Here is a 22350-nt window from a genome sequence, read left to right on the forward strand (position 1 = left end):
ACTGGGAATCCTACACGGCCTCAATTTTGCAGGCACAGAGATTCCTGGACTTCGTAAATACAAAGACTCACAAATATGGAAGAATGCTGCACCCAACCAATGTCACGTCCTCCCTGGTAAGTTTCAACAATAAAGCTGACTCCATCAAAATTAAAATTAACTCAGTAACCCCCAGAAAACCAAGGAATAATCAGAAATAATTCCAAGGCAAAATTCCTATTGTTAAGCAATAGCCTGTCAAAATTCAATACTCCCGAAACTCAGAGAACACAGCAACCTATACAAAATTGTTCACAGAAACTCTGTACAACCGTGTCAATGGCTGCAGAGAGGCTGCTGTACCTAGCAGATGTAAGCCCATAACTAACTCCAAAAGCAAACTGCCCTGCTGGCATCCTAAATTAAGCATGATACACAACAAAACAAAGAAAAAATGGCAAAATCAGGAAGAGTAACTCCCATAAAGATTAGAACATGCTTATCAAACTAAACAGGCAACTAAGAGGGTTAATTATGCCAAAAAAGCCAATGTCAAGGTAAAGATACCCTCCCAGGCAAAATACAACCTTAAGGACTTATTCAGCAATGTCAGAAACCTTAAGGGCAGCATACAGCTGTGTGCTGAATTGATGGGTGATATAGAGAACCTGTTGGGTGACAAATTCAATTCCAACTTTACTCCCCAGTTATTACCAGCCATCTCCCAATAAATACCCTTAAACATAACCTGCCCCACTATATCAAGACAGCTTGTCCTGGCTGTGCTTGTTAAAGCCAACAACACAGCCATGATGGTCCTTGATAACTTGGGATGCCTCATGAATAGTTTAAAATATAACTTTTTGGGGCCACTGTTGTTAATCTTTAACTATAGTCTCAAAGCTGGTTTTGCCATTAGACTGGAGGACTGCAATGATCATCTCCCTTTATAATATAGGGTCATCAACAGATCCAGGAAAACAGAAATCCATTAGTCTGAATATTATTTGTACATTCATGGAAAAACTTATCATGGAAATGAATCAAGAAAGACATAGGAGACTACCATTCACTGGATTCATCACAGTTTAGCTTTATCAAAGGAAGGCCATGCCTACTGAACCTGGTGGACTTCTTTGAAAGGGTCACTAAGGCAATAGTAAAGCAGCGCATACTGCCTACCTTCATCTGGCTAAAGAATTTGATACAATACCCCATGCAGGAATCATTAACAAACTTACAAAACTAGGCATAAACACCTTTTAATGCAGTGGATAGCCAACTGCTTTATGAATAGGACCCAGAAGGTTAGGATTGGTAAGGCCACCTCTACAAAGAGTGTGGTCCCCAGTGGAGTCCCTTATGGCTCTGTGCAGGGCCCACTCCTCTTTGGCATCTACTTTTTGAGATCAAAGTCAATGTTAAAGACCTCTGGCTGACCAAAGTCACAGATGATTGCAAGTTGCAAGCAATCAAAGAATCTCACCAAATTGAAAATACCCTACAGGAAAATCTAACACAGGCAAATGACTGGTCCCAAAGTATGCATTAGTTTTCCTTTTAGGAAACTATGCCATCAATAAAACACCCCTAAGAGTTGACTCACTTGTTAGGGATCTATGATCTCGTGCAGATTGTAACCTAGCATTCGACCAACCTGTGTCCAAAGTAATAAAAAAAAACTTCTGTGTTACTCATATTATAAGTGAGGGCATGGTATCTAGGTCCAGGGAAGTCATCATACCACTGTACTCAGCCTTTGTGAGAACAATCATAGAGTATAATGCTCCGTTCAGCATGCACCTCATCAGATATATGCAGCAATTGGAATGTCCACAAAAGTTCCTTACAAAAAAAATATACAGGCAGTAAACACAAAGCCCTAAGCAGATTGCCTCACTGCCCTCTCTCTATATTTGGTTTCATACAGACTGCTGAGAGGCGACATATGCCTGGCATACAAGGCATCCTTGGACCCAGCTCAGATGAACATTTTGCACATCCTTTTTTTGACATTGTGTACATAGGAGTGTTGCCCAAATCACATGGTGGCCAAGTACAACATTTCCTATCAGGGGACTGCACTGTCTATTTGCCTAGTCATAAGAGTAGTGTAAATTTGCTCAGGAGAGGGTGTTGAGTAAATTTACCCTGCCATTCAGGTGTGGGCAAGAGTGTGGGAACACTTTCCTGTCGAGACCAAGGGCTCTGTTAATGCACTGTTTGCCAATCTTTGGTTTACCTGAGAAGATGAGATAACAGAGAGGAGAACTGCTAAGGTTTTTGTAACACAAATCTTGAAACGTTTTAATTGGCCCTTAATACAGTTGCAGTAGGTGGAGTGTGGGTAGGTTGAAAAAATTAAGTACATTATTCTAATAAGGCCTTGTAAAGGGGTGTTTAATTCATTGTCATTCATTGAGGATTAGGTGGGCAGCCTCATGTGCTTTGCAGATAGTACTGGCTGTATCAGTATTAAATGAAAGACAGCCACATCAAAGTGCTACGGTTGTAATATTTTATGCAAGTTAGTTATTTTTTAAAATTTTGATATCAGTGATTATATGTGTGTGTGTGTGTGTGTGTGTGTGTGTGTATATATATATATATATATATATATATTTAGCTGTTGGGGGTGTGCAAAATGCCAGAATGCTGCTTTTTTGACACCTGAAGGTGTGGTCGTTTGTATTATAACATTTTTGGGTAATGTAAAGTGTTTAAGGTTTGGGTGGTATCAGTGGGTGTTTAAGGCAGTATTTTAATGTTTGCATTCTGCTGTATATTTGAGTTAGATTCTAGAGTCACTTTTGACATCTTAAGTTGAAGGGTACCAGAACTGAGTTGCCCCTGGGCAGACCCTTGAGAACCTCCTCTGGTGACAGGTTGTGGTGAAGTTATACATCTTCCTTTTCTTAATTGTTGTGTATGATGGTGTATGTATCCAGTTGTGGGCCCACTTTGTTTTGGATTCATTTACCCCAAGATTCCTGAATTTATTAATGATCCCATTATGAGGTATATTTCTTTGTTTTGTTTTTTAACAGGTTGGGTAGGCTGCAATGTGACGCATTTTAGTCGCAACCCATGCCCCAAGGTAAAGTATAAATACACAGGTAATATTAACAATAAAGTCAATAAAATAGACAAGTTTTTTTTTCTTTTACAGTATAAAATATACAAAATGAACTTAAAAATACTTGAATGTGAGTCTGGATGTGGATTGACATGAATGGAATGTGCAGATAACTTCGGGTTAACTGTATATGTAAAGCACAAGGATGATGGAGAAAGATGGATCGGATTTTCTGAAGCAAGTAGCTTTGTAATAATTTTATTGTACATTTTTCCCCCATAAGTATTGGTAATGCTTTTGAGGAAGAAATTCTGTTATGCAAGTTATTCTAGTATGGTGAGGCTGGTTTATTAAAGGAATATTCACAAGTTGCTAAAACATATTGAAGTCTGTTGAGTTCATAAGTACTAAGTTTGTTCAGTTAATTTGTTTCATAGAGGTGGACAGCAGCTTCCACTGAACAGTTTGAAGATTAATTAGTTTAAAAGTAGTTGGTTCTAGCCACAGCTGGAAGCCATCTAAACTTCTTTATTGATCTCTGTTACTAAGATTAATACATCTTAGAGTATTGCTTTTGGTGTTCTGCATTAAGGCCATATTTTTGACTGAATGCAGGGCAGTTGTGGTTAAGGAGTATTTAAGTGTGGGTGTTGTGTGTTGGTGTTCTGCATTAAGTCCATATTCTTGGCTGAATGCAGGGCAGTTGTGGTTAAGGAGTATTTAAGTGTGGGTGTTGTGTGTTGAAAGTTTTAGCCAGGTTTTTGGGTAAGCTGCATGGACTTGGAAATGGCTCAGCTTCCAAAATCTGTCCCTGACAAAACCATATTAAGTCGTGGTGATATCTTTTTGGGATGATGATGAAGTATCACCAGTTTATTGTAGTTTTTTCAGTGTTATGAAATCCGCACGCAGAGAGAACTTAATTTTTTGGTGGAATATAAAACTTAAACAGGGTTGGTTAAAAACTGCAGCAACTTTGGTTATGTATGTTAATAAATAGATTAAATATAATTTTAAAACTGTAAACGGTTCTGGATTATAATGTATTTGCATCTCCTTTTAGGATTTATTTTACACATTATTCTACAAGAGGACCTTACAGAAACAGATGCTTGGTGCCAGAGCCATGTGCTCAAGCTCAATGCCAAGAAATGTATAGTTATCCCCTTTGGGAAAAAACAGGCACCCGTGAATTACCACATAGGTGGCAGTACACTAAACACCAAAAGTGTGATAAAGAGACTTAGGGACACAGGTGGACAGTGGTCTCACCTTCGATAACAACATTGCCACAACGGTCAGGAAATGATATGTGGTACACCTCATCACTAAGGGCTTTTTATCCAGAAAAAAGGAGGCCATTGTCCCACTGTACTCATCCCTCATTAGACTCATTATAGAATACAATGCCCTGTTTGGTATGTACCTCTCAAGACACCTGCAATAACTGGAAAGGCCCCAAAAATACCTCACTAAAAGAACCACAGGCCTAAAGCAGATGCCCTATGCTGACTGTCTAAAAAAACTCCACCTATACTTGTTTACTCAGAGGCAATCTCTGTTTAACGTACAAGACCATGTCAAACCCAGAGCTTAAAGAAATCCCAATCCCTCAGAGACACACGCTCCAGGGATCTAAACCTTGTCATTACAATGAACAAAACATGCTGGAGGGATAGGTTCCTGACCCAGAGACTCCCCAGAATCTGGAATAGACTGCCCATACATGTCAAGCAGAGCACCTCTTTGGCCCTCTTCAAAAGGAACCTTGATGATTGGATGGGAGATAGGAAATTCACCCCGGGATCACATCAGTTGCCGTGCTAGACAGGGGTCTAGGGAAGTAAATCCTGTGGGAAGAAACAGCCAGGGAATTGTTATGGCTAGGCTTGTATAGACCCTATGGCCAATAGTCTAGTACCAATCTATGAACAAACGGCATCAGACCTACTAGATTAAAAGACCTAAATTTTGCTTATGGCATACATAGGAAATGTTGGAGAGACAGATATGTTTCTCAGAGAATTTCCATTCTCTGAAATAGGCTCTCTCTGTGAAGGAAAATCCCTCCCTTACCACATTTAAGCATAACTTGGACCAATGGATGGGAAATCATAAATTCATCCCTAGTCTGGTGCCTATATCCCTGATGCACAGAGGTTATCAGTAATCCATGTCAAAGCCAAAAATCACTTCCTATAAAAAAATAGCTAATATACAAACTTATGGGTCACATTTTGGTTGCACAGCTAGGTTTATAAAGGCCACATGCATCATTAGCCTAGTACACACCTATAAACCTATGTACTAAAATGTCCAGTTTGCTGGTATATTATGATATTTGCAGATGCAAAGAGATTAGCATATGCAGAAAACATTAATAATGTTTGACTCATAACTAGCATTATGAAAGTTTAATTTAAGGATAATAAAAAAGATATAGGATTAAACCATGATACAGATGAAAAACAGGCATGGTTTTTAAAGCTTTAAAGAATTTATGGAGACATGTTTGAGTGGATATGATTTATTGTATATCATGTCTTTCTTCTGTTTTCTAAATCATTATCAGTGAGATGCTGTTCTGTGGAGATTTTGTGTAACTAGCATGATAAAATTTATTCTATATCATAGTTATTATATGTAGTGTGACTGAGAACACGTGCATTTTATTTTTACTTTGCTTGATAAATATATAAATAAAGGTGAATTTATAAAAAAAAAAAATATGAAACATCCATGGATAATAGCTTGCTTCTGATTGGCTTTCATTGCAGACTAGTAATTTGAATATGGCTAGCCAGCAGGGAAACAAATCAGCAAATGAGGAAGGGACTGATATTTGAGACAGGGAGGCCAAAAAATAATAAATAAAAACTGTATGCTGCTTTCTAAGTATTTACATATATGCTGTCAGAAATGTGCATTGTCCCGTGCAACCCTAAACTGCTGTTTATTTTATTATTTCTTTCACAAATGTTACTTTTTCTGTTGCAAATCGCATTTTATACCATGACCCCCCATTAATATTCCAAAACGTGCACGCTGATTGGCCAGCGCGCACGTTGTAAATCGACTTATACTAATGGAAAAAGGTCCGGTCGCCCGGACTTTTTCCATTAGTACAAGTCTCTTTTAAAACACTGTCTCACTATGTTAAAAGAGTTTAACATAGCGACACAGGTTTAAAAAAAGCAATGGAGATCTCCGTTGCTTTTTAAAGCTGTCTCGCTGTTAAACTCCTTTAACATAGCGACACAGTGTGTAAAAAGCAAAGGAGATCTTGCTTTCTCCGTTGCTTTTTTTTTAAACCTGTCTCGCTATGTTAAATGGGTTTAAATGGGTTTAAATACAGGTTTAAAAAAAAAAAAAGCAACGGAGAAAGCAAGATCTCCGTTGCTTTTTACTGTTTCGCTATGTTAAACCCAAACCACACCAACCGTGGGTAAATCCCGCATTACCCACACCCAGGTGTGGGTTGTTGCTACATCAAGACATAAATAAGGGCTTTGGAAAATCTCATGAGTAGTTTGTAACTTGTTTTAATCAGGAAATTACGTATCACATTAGCCATTTAGAATAACACTATTGTTCATCTTGATTCTCATTGAAGGCAAACAGGCAGAGTAACTTGTTTATGTGCTTTATTACAAAGAAACACGTCAAGATGGATAGCAGCAGTACAAAATATAAACAAACTGATTAACTGATAGACTACATACATGCTTACATCTCAACAGCTTACTACAAAATGGCAGTCAGGCTCACACATGCTCAGTGTGCATGCCCCTAGAAAGCCTCTTAAAGGTATACATACATATTGCTCTACATACACTAAATGGACTTTTTGTCTGTTTTAAAGGGAATTGCTAAATTAAGTGATACAGTTATTGGGTCATGTTTATCCACATACACAATGGATGCAACTTTATTTTTGTCAAATAAAATGCCTTGTAACAAAGACTTCTGATAAATAAACAATTCCATAGATAAATAAAAAAATAACATTTTCAAAGATTTTAAGTTAGAGTGTGGTGTCGACTGCACTTAGGAAGTACAAAAATGTTGAAATAAGTTGGAGGTACTGAAATATTAAGACACAGGACTGTATATGGGTGAGCTTACCTGAGAGTAGCAGGTAGAATATTGCTTCTGAAGCTGTGTCAGGTCCTCCTGCAGAGAAGCGATCTGTTCATCCTTTGCTTTAAGCTACATGAGATATAAAGGGAAAAAGTGTCACGGCCTTGAAAAGACAACATTCAGCAGTAGGTATGTCACTTCTGTGCATAACATGTCTTTTCAGGACATTATTAATAAGCTTAATAGTGGCTTAGGAGAAGGCAGCTATAAAGAGACCCATACCACTCACAAATCCATCAGTGTACGGACAAAAATACCAAGATCAAAATCATTCTTTCCTAAATGCTTACAAAGGGAAGAAAAGCTGATGAGCCTTAGTACTGGGCAGAACTTTGTATGGCAGAGACACAGTGACTAAAACTTCTTTTTCACAGTTCCAGGTCCTCGGTTTCGGTTCTGATCTTATTGCTGCCTATGTGAAGTTTGCATGCTCTCTCAGTGTCTTTTTGGGTCTTCCAGTTTCTTCTCACCTCCCAAAAGCATACTGGATGATTTCCTATATAAACCTGTCTCACTAGTGACATGTATCCTTAAACCTGAGGTATGTGCACAGTGTCTGAAAAGTCTCCATAATGAACCAAATTATCAAATAAGTCAATTCTGTTAAAAGTATACAGTATAAAGGGTATGGAACAGAATAAGGAAATAAACTTATAAAGACATGTTTAACTTGCTGATTAACCCAGAAGGCACTGACATAACCACTTATAAGAGTGAATGGGTAAGAACAGATTTGTCAGAGAGTATGACAAAGAAGGATGTAAATGAAGCAGGGTTGCAGCACATCTGTTATACATCCACGAAGGAAGGAAGGAGGAGCAGGCCATGATGAACCATACTCACTGTTAATGTACTAGCATCTGACTTCAGAACTAAAGAGATACAGGAAATGTCATTACTGCAAATTCCCACAGAGGGCTAATTTGAGAAAAAAATCATATTTATTTATGTTCAGATGACAAGGATGTCCAAATAGACATATTTCACTGCAGGCCAATGAGAAAAGCTCCACAACATTACAATATTACAATGCAAATCATTACAAAAATTTAGTGATAATACACAGTACTGTACAGAACATCTGCATACCTTAGAGAATAAGATGACAGTTGGATGTGACAAAGTATGTTCTCAGGTACAAAGTTGTAGGTACATGTGATATAAGGCAAAGCAGTGAGGTCAGCAGAGTAAAAAAACAAGAACATGCGTGATAAAAGCAGTTTAGAAATTACTTGTTTAATAATGGCTGAAACAGACTACATAAAATATTTGGCTTGCACAAGATGTTTGATCAGGTAATCGTACAGTTACATTTACAGAGATTTAAAGATGTCATGATTCTTCTTCTAAAACATAGTCATAGCCATGCTTAATTCAGGTATGGTTGCATACCTCAGTTCGGCAACAGCCCTAAAAACATCAAAAATACATTTATTGCAGCAGGCCTTTAACAGGGATATAGCTGTAGGCTGAAAGTTTTGAGTTGGGAAGCCATGTCATCTTAAAGCATTACAGGGAAAACAACAGATGGAAGCAATTTAAGTAAATTTACTTTAAATTAAATGGAAACACTTCAAATTTTGTAATTTATATTTAAAGATGTAAGGAGCTTTGGGACTTTATGGCAGTGAGGAAAAGGCGCAGAAGGTTTAGAACTGATCCTTGAAACTATTTGCTTGGAATGCATATAGACTGCGACCTTAAGTTCAACCACCATGTGTCTACTGTAATAAGGAAGGCTTTCTGCTCAGCACACTTGATTAGAAAAGGCATCACCTCGAGAGCAAAGGAGGTTATAACCTCTCTATACTTGCCACTAATCCAGACCATAATTGAGTATAATGCCCCATTCGGCATGTACCATGCAAAGCACCTGCAGCAATTGGAGGGATCTCAGATGTTTCTAACAAAGAAGATCAAGGGACTCCAACACATGCCGTACACAGACCAACTAAAGTCCCTGTCACTATACCCTATATTGTATAGACTTCTTAAGGGAGACTTATGTCTGGCTTACAGAGCAATCTCAGACACAAACCTAGAGAACTTGCTGCATATCCACAAATCAAGTGAAACTAGAGCTATCCATTCCAGGGACCTAAATATTCCTGCAACTTAAATAGGACATGCTGGAAGGACGAATTTGTCTCCCAGCGACTGCTGCATCTTTGGAATAGGCTGCCAATTCACATTCTAGAGGAACCTGAACGAGTGGATGGGGCACCGTGAATTCTTACCAGGGATAGTGCCCACAACCCTCCTGGACATGGGCAGTCATTACTAAATGCAATCCTGGGTACTGACTAGCACATCTATAGTATTGCATTGGGATGAATCAACTAGGCTTGAAATGACATCTGAGTTGATAGCCTAGTAAAGTCCTATAATCCTGTGATTAGGAGCTACTGCAAGATCAAGACAAAACCAAGAAGTGATATCTGATAGGCCTGCAGCAGTCTGCAAAAACACTGGTTTAGCATTAGGGCTACAATGGGATTGTGCTGTCTTTTCAGATCAGTTTGCTGCAGAAAACTCCAATCAACATTTCACTGGAACATTTCAATTTGTGCAGAATCTCCACTGTAGTCAACCACAACCTCCTTTCAGTCTTCAACTCTGCATAAGGTTGGCCTTTATAATCTTTTTCCAAAGAAAATAAATAAAAAAACAAGGTTCTCTCTTTCAAGAGACTGTACTTTCACATGAATTCATTCAGAAGGTTGTTTCACATATTATAAGACTGCCTATTAGCTAACTCATGTTTACCATAATATTATAGACGATACAGTATCACAGTTACAGAAGCCTGCAACTGCTTTTTCCTGTAATCAAGGTTGGTGGACCTAAGCAAGTTAACTCCAAAGTTTTAGCTTCATGTACAGAGGTGCGAAACATAGTGCCCATAGCATTTTGCCTCACATCAGCAATGCTTTATATGAAATAACAGAAGACAGAAAGTCTTGCTTTTTATATCACCTCCCCAACAGTTAAATTAAGCCCCATGAAGACTTTGTGTTGAACAGCACCAAAACCATACACACAGTAATGCTGTGAAGCAAACTGTTAACTAACATCGCGGGAGACATATGTATTTATATCAGTTGAGGTTTTTGTTCATGACTGACAGAAAAAAAAAATAACAGAACATTGGTGCACAGAATATTCCTGAAAATGGAATACAATTGCCCCAAAAGATTAAATCTAAAGGAGTATGTCTTAAAAGGTAGGTTTCATTCAAGCATAATGCTTCTGCTATAAGTGATGCATATCCCTGAAAGCCATGCATTATACCCAAAGTCATAAACAGCACAAAACAATTTTTTTTTTAGGGGGAACTTGCTCCCTCACATCTCTACACCCTGAAAACATATATACAAACTCCATTATCACACAACATTAAGGAAGGGAGAAACTCCCCAAAACAGTGAGTGCACTATGGTTCCATCAAACCGTTTGTTTCACTCAAACACAAGTGAGCAAGTAGTTTACAAGAGTTTCAGCACCGGGCAAACATGGAGAAGCCAGTGGCAACATGACGTGTATGTAATTATACACAAGTAACAAAAAGCATGTCCAACACATGAAGTTCCCAAGTTAAGGAATTATGAAGCTACATGCCTTTTCAAGTTTATATATATATCTCTGTTTTATATATATCAAATATGGGGCAACATGCGACACACATAACACTATGTCAGTATTTAGAAAGACTGAAAATGGAGCATGACTCCTACCCACAGTGTATAAATTCTGAAGTAGGATTTAGATATATTTGACAGTTGCATGTATTTTCATAAATATTTTACTCACCTTTGTGGAAGAAAAGAAATGGAATATTTCTGCATGTAATGTCAACAAAATGTAATACAACCATCAAAATACATATCTTATAGTATGACAATCTGTTTTAGGCAACTGTCTTTGTTATTGTTAAAAATTTGTTAATACAAAATAAAGATTTTTGAAAAAAATAAATAAATGCAGTTTGAAACAATATTGTTCATTGGGTGCTTGTATAAATTTCAGTAACAATATAACAGACATGTGACAAAAGACAAGTCAAGAAAAATCATCTATCCAATGTTTCAGACAAAGAAATCACCCTCTAAAAAAAAAAAAAAGACATTATCTGCCCGGTACTACTGTCTATGTATGCGGTTTTCTACATCCACTTGTGAAGTCTGCTGAAAAGTATAACTTATGGAGGCTGGCTGCCTAAAGCCCTGATTATATCCTGGATGACACAAGACTGATTAGTGTTTCTGGCACTGGAGGAGGTGGGTGGAGGTAAAGGGTGGGAATGAACAAATTACGTTTGGCCATCCTTGGGGAATGGAGGCAGTCCAATCAGCTGCAGTGTTGTCATCTACTGGTGATATTTGTGTATGGAATGCAGCAAATGGGCAAGGGACATACACATGGTCCCTGGCAAGCCGTGTTCATATGGAAGCCTTCAAAAGACATGTACGGCAATATGCATACCTACATGCAACGGTATAGCAGGCCCACAGAGATATGAGCATGAATGTCAGTTTGGGGGCTAAGCAGGAAAAAAAATTCTACTGACTGCTTGGCCTCATGCAATCAGTTTTTGATTACAAAAAATGAGTGGACTGATCAATTGTTGGAAGGCTGGTTATCGGCAGGCTGTGAGGAATGAAAAGAATTAAAAAAAAAACAAAAAACTAATGTGATATTCAAGACTGAAATACTTGGGAAAGAAAATGTAAATTCTGAAACACATTAAATCTGCAAAGCCTACCAATACAGGGTCAAGATACCTGTTTGCAAAGTCAACGGTAGAGACAACTGAAGACCAGTAAGGAGTGCGGTGAGCAGTTGATGCCAATCTCATATTTATTATGAGAGGTAATGCAAACTATTCTACAGTTATAATGCTGCTCATAAGATGTCTAACACAGGGACCATTATTTAGGGACAGGGGTAAAGGCAAACATCCTCCAGCTTATCATGCTTGAGAACATGCATTCTTAGAAGTCATTGAATAGGGGATGGGGAAAGGGGGTATGTAATTCAAGGAAAGACCCTCTCCCACAGTATGATGACATACCTACTCCTAATGATTACACAGAGAAATGAATGAGAGTGAAACACAAACCAATAAGGGCTGGCGACTAGCATTATTTCGGATACAGACTCAAAAGCACATATTAAACCTGAGATGCTGCTGTCCACATGTCACACACACCTGGAATCACATGGCATGCATGTAGTGGAACATGAGCAGTGGAGGACTGACCACTGTCAGTATTAGAGACAGAACAAAACCTCAGGAAATATATTCATCTTTAAGTACCACTGTCTGTGAAAGTCTTAGCTATTTTATTTCACCATGGTGTGAATTCCTGATGAAATTTGTAATGTTCATGCACATGGATGGCCCCTACAATAAAATAAAATAAAAAAATAATAAATTAACCATAAAACTGAATTGTGAAGTGTATTATGGACATTTCCAGTAAAACATCAATAATGAGATTTTTGTGCAATGAATGCCTCAGAAATGGAACATAATATCCAAAAACATCCATTCTGAAGCACTGCTCTGTACATTAGAGCTTCACTGTTCCAATATCACATTACGCATTTCTGCTGAAAATCAAGTAACTCAATACTTTTGCTTGACTTTACATGGATTTGGCTGGCCTAAGGTACATTCTGTAAACCCATTATTTCAAAACTACTGCTACTGACATATTTCATATGTCATGAAATGCTCATTTAAGAAATATTCCAGAAGTGTGATTACCCACAATAATTTAAATGGTGCTCATGTGTCACCTTCTTGTACTTCGATGATCGTATGGAACATCAAGCATGACACATATGTATGGGTACGCAATGTAATAATAAAGAAATGGATGAAATCAAATTCATTAACAATCCTACAATTGCTTTTTTCAGTTATTTCATCCTGTACTAAATGGCTACTCTTGCTAGAAAACACAGTCACTAGTACTTTATATCATGAAGTTCTCTGCCCACCATTTTACAGAAATGGAACCAGGTATTATAAATATTTATGCAGAAAATTTTGTATATGTGTCTTTTAGAGTATTTGAGATATATATATATATATATATATATATATATATATATGGGTCTACCTGATAACACAGACAAGCCAAAACACCAACAACGAAATAATCGACACGAAAAAAATGACAAAAAAAAAGAAAGTTCAAAAACACAAAACTTCACATGCCCGACAAACCAAAATCCCGACAATCAACAAAGCAAATGCCCGTCCCGAAAAAAACACACACAACACAAGCACACTAAAAACCTTACAAACCTCCACTAAACCTTACATACACAACTATCTATGTATTAACCTTAACCCTAACCCTAAGGTCCGTCACTATCGCACACTTACCTTACCCGCACCCTAACCCTAACTCACTTAATCCGCCCCTAACCCTCAAGTCCGTCACTATCGCACACTTACCTTACCCGCACCCTAACCCTAACTCACTTAACCTGCCCCTAAACCTAAAGTCCATCACTATCGCACACTTACCTGACCCACACCCTACCCTAACGTCCGTCACTATCACACACTTACCTTACCCACACACTGACCCTAACATCTGTCCCTATTGCACACTTACCTTAACATGTCGGTGTTCTCAGTGTCGGGATTCTCAACTGTCAGTCTTCTCCGCGATCTTCCAGTGTCAGTGTTCTCGTCGTCGGCGTTGTGCACTTTCGGCGTTTTCAGGTAGACACATATATTTATATATATATATATATATATATATATATATATATATATATATATATACATATATATACATACACACACACACACACAATATATATATACTTTACACTTACTCTGGACTTATTCACAATTGGGATTTCGAAATTTTAATTGAACTGCAATCAGCAATTGTGAATGACAAGTGACTATGCTCAGGGTGTGTGGTATTCACAGACACACTGAGAATGAGAAGGGGATGGTGAGCAAGATAGCTGCTCACATTGTACATAAATGGAGGTATAATGACATAATAATGAGCAACAGTATTAAAATAAAGGAGTTACTGTATGCAAATGAGGTGAACAATGTGTCGGGGAGATTCAGAAACATATAAAGTCTGCAAAATGAGCCACTACCTGCAGTGAATTTGACCACCATAAAATCCTGGAGCTATAGCTGAGGAATAGCAGAATGGTATTAGGAGAAGCCTCATCTTTAACAATTGTACATACGCAATAGTCTGTACTTACTACCAGTAGTCATGGTGAGTGGCATCACCCTCAGAGGCACCATGCCACTTGATCGTATTTAATATTTTATGTCCTTCATGCTACTGAAATTGTACAGCACTACAATGTGGACAAAGTCATCATACAGGAACTGGTCCAGATGTGTCACCCTCATCTGCAAACCTGTGAGAGTCGCTGAGTACCTATCCCAGTGTTTACCAAAATATGTGTAGCTTTAGGAATACTGAGCGTACCTATTCCAGTGTTTACCAAGGTATGTGTAGCTTTGGGAATACTGGGTGTACTTATCCCAATGTTCAGCAAGGCATGTGTAGCTTTGGGAATACTAGGCATACCCATTATCCCAGTGTTCAGCAAGGTATGTGTAGCTTTATGAATAATAGGCGTACCTATCCCAGTGATACCGAGGTATGTGTAGCTACAGAAACACTTCACAATCAACAGGGGACATAGTGGGTGTATCCTAGGCACCCCACTCAAAGTCTCTCTACCATGTAGGTAATGCGACCAATAGGGGACACAGTGGGAATATCCTGGGCACCCACCTCAAAGTCACTCCATCACGTAGCTAGAGAGACCTTCCCACAATCAACAGGAGACACAGTGGGAGTATCCCAGTCATACACCTCAGAGCCACTCCACAATGTAGCTACAGGGACCTTCCAGCAACCAACAGAGGACACACTGGGAGTAACCCAGGCACCCACCTCAATCATGCCACTGTGTAGCTACAGGGATCTTCCAGAAACCAACAAGGGACACAGTAGGATTACCCAAGTCATCCACCTCCAAGTCAGTCCACCATGTGGTTAGATGGACTTTCTGGCAACCAACAGGGGACACGGTGGGAGTATTCCCAGGCACCCATCCCAAAGTCACTCCACCATTTTCTCAAGGTAGTTCAGTCTGTAGTCTTCCATAGCACAGAGAGAATCTCTTGACAGATGCAGAGGTTTACATTGTGTAACTCTGAGCATTGTGGTTATGTAAAAAGGCACCCAGCTTATGAATTTTTTCTGTACCTCTCTTTTTACATTTTGTCGCTGTGACCATAGACACACTTTTACTCTCGTGAATCTGCATGAACATCTATGGAGTGCACCAAACATGCATGGGTGGGTTGATGGCACATATAAGGACATAATGCAATATATATATATATATATATATATATATATATATATATCTATATATATATATAAAAAATATTTGCAGTCAATGGTAGTCCTAAAGAGCAAAGCTAATCACTAACTTAAAGCTCATGTAGGTACTGCATAGATGTCGAGCATTTCTCACACCTTTACGCCACCCTGACATTGCAACATTTTCAATCCCATCTTTTTCTCACACGACAAAAGGTCATATGACTAAGATGCCCTGTATTGCACTGCAATTGCTGAAATACAAGATGGGCATGACAGTGGGATAACATTCATTATTCTCTGGAATGAAACCTAGAATATGGTTGTGCCTTCTAATGGTATATGTCTTTTAATGGCACTGTGAATGGCAGAGGGCACCACTGGTGCAGTAAGGAGTTAAAAATCTTCCTTTAATGACTGCACAAGGACCTTGGAGTGTTTGGCTATGAACACCTATGAGGCTTCCCAGTATAATGTTGATGTCTGACCATGTTGTGCCAGGGCTGTCACTGATGATACTGGAATACCTCCCTTTGGCCAGCAGTAGAGGCTTCACTACAGTGACCAGCCGGGGTGTCATCCCAATCTTATGATCCAATAGGAAGAAGAAGTTAGTGTAAAGGCACTGAGATGTACTGCAAGTATCTGCACAGTTTCTACAGACAATTGGTTTCCTGCTTAATACACAGTAGCTTGAAAGTATGTTACTAAATGGCAGCTGTATGCATATTGGTCACCCCTAATGTCGTAAGCATGGTTATGAATACATGTATAGGTATTAGTATCAAAGTGTATATGGTTTTTGAGTATGACTGAACAATTATTCAGGTAGTGTTTGCAATCACTACAGCTGTAGGCCTGTAGAGATGCAAGTGTTACAATAAATTACAGATAAAGAAATGCAAGTGGTCATACTGACTCAGAATAACATTCCAGCACTTTGTACCACTCTTACACCTGAGTGTATTAGGCTTCATCAGGTAATAACTGTCAGACCACCTTGTTAAGATAGCATATCACAGCATGGCACCATATACATATCGGACACTGTTGCTGCTAATTAGCTTATCAGCTTTTTTCCACTGAATTTATAATTTATAAGATGTAATTGTGTATAAACATGAACTTCTCACAGTTTACAGATTGATTTTATAAAAAATTCTCCATATCTCTCCCTTCCTTTGACACTATCATTTATTTTTAACTTATTTTATTATTTCTTCTTTTATTTCTCTCCTTTCATTTTACAGTTGTTACGTGTATTTGTCAGGCCTGGTTCTACAGATGCCCAGTGAATCCAGCCAGGCCCTGCATATTGCAAAGTTACATCCAGGGTTACCTCCCTGGTGGCTGCACCACAGAAAAGAGTGATGTTACCACCTCTTATGCCCTTGATAGTGCTTCACTGGCTGGGACCATCACAGTTCCCATGGGTGGCTTTGCCAGGGGTGACAAATATGTAACCCACGTGGAGTTACTTGAGTAGGTGGGGAAGATGGTTGCTTGATGCCCACATCAGCCACCTGAAACAGCTCCTCTTGTGACTAGTAGAGTGGCATCCCTTCCCAGTCTTACCAGCAACACCTGAGGCACAATGCAGTGTAGAAAGTGGACAGTGAACTGTCTGACCTGCTGAAAGTCACATGGTCAGTGGAGTTTAGAGGACTATACCCCCCAATGTAGCCCTTTTTTTTGCACCACACTCCTTCCCTGTTTGTGCTCCAGTCCTCCCCATCACCATTGCCTTCCCTTTGTTTGTATGATGGCTCTAACTGTCCACTGCCTTCCCTTTGTTTGTATGATGGCTCTAACTGTCCACTGCCTTCTCTTTGTATGATGGCTCTAACTGTCAATTGCCTTCCCTTTGTTTGTATGATGGCTCTAACTGTCCATTGCCCTCCCTTTGTTTGTATGACAACTCTGGCTGTCCATTGCCTTCCCTTTGTTTGCAAGATGGCTCCAACTGTGCTCCCCATCCTTTGTTGTGTCAGCACTTCCCCTGTCATTCTTTGGCTTGTGTTATGTGTCTGTCCCTGCTATCTACCTTCAGTCTCTTACCATACCTTCACCTTCCATTATAGCGGACACACTCTTCATATTTTCTCTTCATAACATGTGTAAATGTTATGTATGGCATGTATGCACTCTAAATTCAGCCCTTTTTCCTCATCTGACTCCATCTGGCTCTCACTGCAGGTCCTGCTCTGGGTGTGAACAGGATTAGGAATTAGTTGTCTTGAGTAGTGAAACACACCGCACCCAGATCAGAATCTGTGGGAAGCTAACTTCCACCTTGCTGAGCATGTTTCTGACTCCCAGGGCAAGTGTAAACAGATGGAATTTTTTAGTGTAGTTTTTCTTAAAATAGAATGTGTTTTTTTTTTTTTTTTTACAATTGAAGTGAAATGTTAACAATCATTTATGAAATGTATCATATATTTCTGGAATTTCTGGATGACATTTTTAAGAAATATTTTCCTTGATTAACAAATGTGAAAAATAAGTAACAAAATATCAATTAACAGAATGATTTGGAAGTGAAAAATAACTGCAGACATAAGTTCTGAACTGTTAGTTCTACTACTACTACCAACATGACAGATTCCTAACTGCGTTCTTCATACAGGGGGTATGTACAGACATTGTGCAAGCACATTTTGCAGTCAATGTTACTATTTGCCAAAACACTCACCTCTTTCACCCAAATAAAGTTCCATTTGATGGCCAGGAAGCTCTCCTCCAACCCGCCTGCACTGTGCCATTTCTACATGTACCTCTGATATTTGATATTAGGATAGTTACATGTCAACTGAATAAAGTCCTGTTCAATGATTGCAAAGTATAGATAGTCATGGTTTCTGAACCTGCCCCAACTTGTTTGTGGTTTGCTGTTTCCATCCTTATCAATGACATTTTTGATTAGGATGTTTACCTCTGCCATCTGAATAAAGCCCAGGTTAATGGTCAGGATGCAATGAATGGCGCAGGCTTGGGAGCTCTCTCTACAACTGCTTGTAAATTTCCATTTCTGTTGAGACTCTAATGGCTGTTATTTGGCCATTCACCTATTTCACCTAAGTAAAGCCTCCTTTGATGGTCTGGAAACAACTGAATGATCCTTGCTTCTCAGTCTTCCCCCGTCTGACTGTGAACTGCCATTCCCCTCTGTACCGCTAATATTTATTAGGTACTTTTTGCTTTGTAGCCAAGTGTTGCAAATTTTGTTGATTGATATGACTGATACTCCTGAGGTGTATGCTGGCCAGTGTCTTTTCGATACCTCACCTTATATTCTTCACCTTATATTCTTCACAAATTGTATAACATTCCCAAGTACTAAAATGCCTAACTATAGTCTGCATGGCCCTTTATGGCTCATTGTATACCTGCAATCCAAAAGTATATCATATCTGTCTCAGAATCTGCATAAAGCAACCTAGAACTATGGAGCACCTACAGGGAAGTAGTATATTCAGAGTTGTACGACAATCGATACAGTGTAGTATTAGTTTGTAGCAAAGGTCTTTCCACAGAGCAGTGTCTCCTACCCTTCACGCCTGCACGTTACTGATGTGTTTTGTTAGTCCTGCTGTAACTTAAGGTGATAGTCCAGTTTCAGACCTCACCAACTTTTACAACCTATGTGAACCCATCTAAGGTAGCCTGTTCTCTCACCCTAAATTGAGGATCCTCAAAGAAGCTACCTACCCAAGGATCAAGCAGGATTTTAGAGTTATATTCAAACAAAGGGAATGTGCAAAGCAGAAGAAGAAAGAGAACATACACTATTAGGAATTCAAATCACTACTAAAACAGCAACAGATGCAACAAAAAACACTTGCATTAAAATATAGAGAAAATGCTCCTATGTGAACTGAAACAATGCTGGAACCCTCTTATTTCAATAACACATAACCTAGTGATGTTACACTCATCGAGTACAATACTAAACATGAATTCCTTGAAATTGTTAGGGATCCTATAACGTAAACCACAGAACCTCCTACCACAATATTTCATATTAACATCCCTTCAATCTCAGTGATGTTTCCACTATATCCCTGGACTAATTCCTAAAGTCAGTTTCAGAATCCTGACAAATACAGAAGTACGACACATCATAAAACATCCAGGCTTACACAGAGTAGGCACTTAATTTTTTTAAAAGATGGCACCCCTTCACCTGCATATGAAAGCCCATACTGATAACTGAAAGGTTTTTTTGACAACCAGCATCCTTCCATAAAGTTGGAAGCTCACCTCCAATGACATCTCTCCCCAAAGTTAAGAAACCTACAAACACCATTCAGCTTTTGACCTATTACTAGTCTTTGTTAACGTGCTAAGATTCTGAAGAAATCACATCACCAAATATAATCTCCGACATTAAAGAAATAATCAGCATAGCTTCTGGTCAGAATGCAGCAGCATCACGGTATCTTTTGCCACGTAAAAAGGCCACGTCAAAGGAACTTCTTCATTTGTCTCAAGCACCTATTCAATAAGTCATTCTCTATTTCACAGCCTGATGCAGTTTGGCTTTAGGAAAACCACAACAAAATGGTCTGTTTAATTAATAATTATTTTCTTTTGTAGACTACTTGTCCAAGTGGGCCTTTTTCAGGTCATCCCATTGGACACAAAACACAGGACATTTTAATCAAGAGTATGGTGAATACAGTCCAGTTATACATCATGTTTACAGCCCTGCATGTGATTCACATCGCACAGTAGCATCATGTAGTTGATGGAAATTCATATATTATGAAGGTACATGTGACAGAGGTGTATCAAATTTAAAAACTTGTGTAAAATAATTTTAAAAGATAAAAGTAAAAGATACATCGTTCATTACCTTTTCAGTAAAATGTAATACATGAAAGAAAATGTGTAAAATGGTATATAACTATTTTCTACTGTGAAAATATGTTACAGTTTAAAGTGAAATTAAACATTGCTCCAAGAATGTATGTATTGACTGCTGCAGGGTTTAATGCTGCTTAGATATAATGAGTTACGTCACATGATTTGAATATCATCTTGCTAACGCCCCCCTCCCGCCACAGTCACTCAAACATGTATCTAACAGAATCACATCTTCTAAAATGTAAAGAAGTCATACGAAATCCTACAAGGCTATAGGTGTTACTGTAATCTGCATTTTGAGAGGATACCCCTGAAGTAAGAGCTCAAGATGTATTATATCATCTGTAACAAAATTCTGCTTTGGTCTTAAAAAAACAGATATAGAAAGGGAATAGTATGACTTTAAGGCAGAAGCTGGTAGTTTTCCAGTTTTGATGTTAGTTTTTTTTTTCCCTCATTACTATTTTCCAGATTACCTGTTTACTATCAATTTTTAGTGAAGTTATGCACTATTTGTGTATTTATTTGTAAAGGAAAAATGACACATTATTTATTTTAAGGAAGAATGTTATTATAGATTCATAGGCAGACACTAGGCATGCCTCCCAAGGACCATTAACAGCCCAACCAAATAAACCTATTGAATTACTGTGTAATTCAATAATGCTCCTCCTTGTTTAGCAGGGGTATGGCAAGATAACCCAAAGGAGAATTTATGACTGCTCATCCAGTCACTAAAATTAACTTTGAAATCAGCTTTGCTTGACAATAGGGAGAACTTGTTCAACAAGCATACAATACAGTGGGTTAGGTACATATCCCACACAAAACTCTTCTTTATTTTGGTGATCTAAGTTAAGATCCTTAGTCTGGGAGTTAAGGAGTCATTGGTTCTTTAAACGTGCAGAAATATGAATACAGCAGGGCCTTTCATGGCTCAAAAAGCAAGCCAAGGGTCACTGCAAAGGGGTCAGTATAGAACGGAGTACAAGGATAGGGCTGCTACTCTATCTAGGTAATTAAAAGACTTGAGACCAGTGATGTTTTTAGTTAAGAACCATTGGGGCTTCGTAAAGTGAGCAATGTGCTTAGAAAGGTATACCCCACAAGGGACATTATAACAGAGGGGTACAGGGAAAATAAGACTTCTTTAGCTCTACAGTGCATGCCTTTGGAAATTAGTTGGGCCAGGCAGAATGCTTTCTGCAACACTGCGGAGACATTGTGTCAAATGCAAGTGAGTTATCAACATAGGTGTCCCAGGCCTTGATGACAGTATCAGTTTAGAGGGGTGTCCCAAGAATATGATAGGAGGTAGACACAATTTCTTAGGATCTAGCTTAAGACCATCAAGAGTTGGTATAGTCAAGCCATTGTTGAAGTAACTGTGTTCCATCAGAGAAACAGATGTTGAAAAGTAGATACCTCAGCATTGAGCCTGCAGGACACAGCTGGAAAAAGTTTTTTGCCTTCAGAGGAAGCTCCTGTAATTTTTAATACATGGGTTCTGTCGGCAAACCAGGTAGCTAATAGAAAATGTAGGGACTTTCACTGTTTAGTAAGCTTATGAATATAATACTCTCATTAATGATTACACTGAAGTTTCGGACAATGTCAATATTGGCAGTGTGAATGCTCTGATCACTGCCTATAGCTTCAATGACATAATCAAAGAAGTTTACAAGGTTAAAAAGAAAGGAGCTGTCATTGATAAAGCCAAATTAACTCCGATCAAGGGACATTAACTATTTTGTATTAATAAGCTTGGATAGGATGTGCTCCATTTCTTTGCACATACAACTGGTCACACTAACGGAGCTATATTTGTTGGCATGCACTAATTTATTTATTTGTATTTGTTTACTGGGGCAGGGTAGTGATCCTAATGATTTG

The 22350-nt window shown here is 38.6% G+C and overlaps 1 protein-coding gene across 1 annotated transcript in view; it reads right to left on the reverse strand.

Annotated features, from left to right (window-relative positions):
- PMFBP1 (polyamine modulated factor 1 binding protein 1) overlaps positions 1-22350 on the reverse strand; it is a 3624986-nt gene that overhangs the window by 944881 nt on the left and 2657755 nt on the right. The window contains exon 20 of the mRNA XM_044081904.1: positions 7181-7264. Within this exon, the coding sequence (XP_043937839.1) occupies positions 7181-7264 (84 nt within the window). The remainder of the gene's footprint in view (positions 1-7180; positions 7265-22350) is intronic.

The sequence above is a fragment of the Protopterus annectens genome, chromosome 8.part1 (genome assembly GCF_019279795.1).
Source record: "Protopterus annectens isolate FY-2018-M chromosome 8.part1, PAN1.0, whole genome shotgun sequence".
NCBI lineage: Eukaryota > Metazoa > Chordata > Ceratodontiformes > Protopteridae > Protopterus > Protopterus annectens.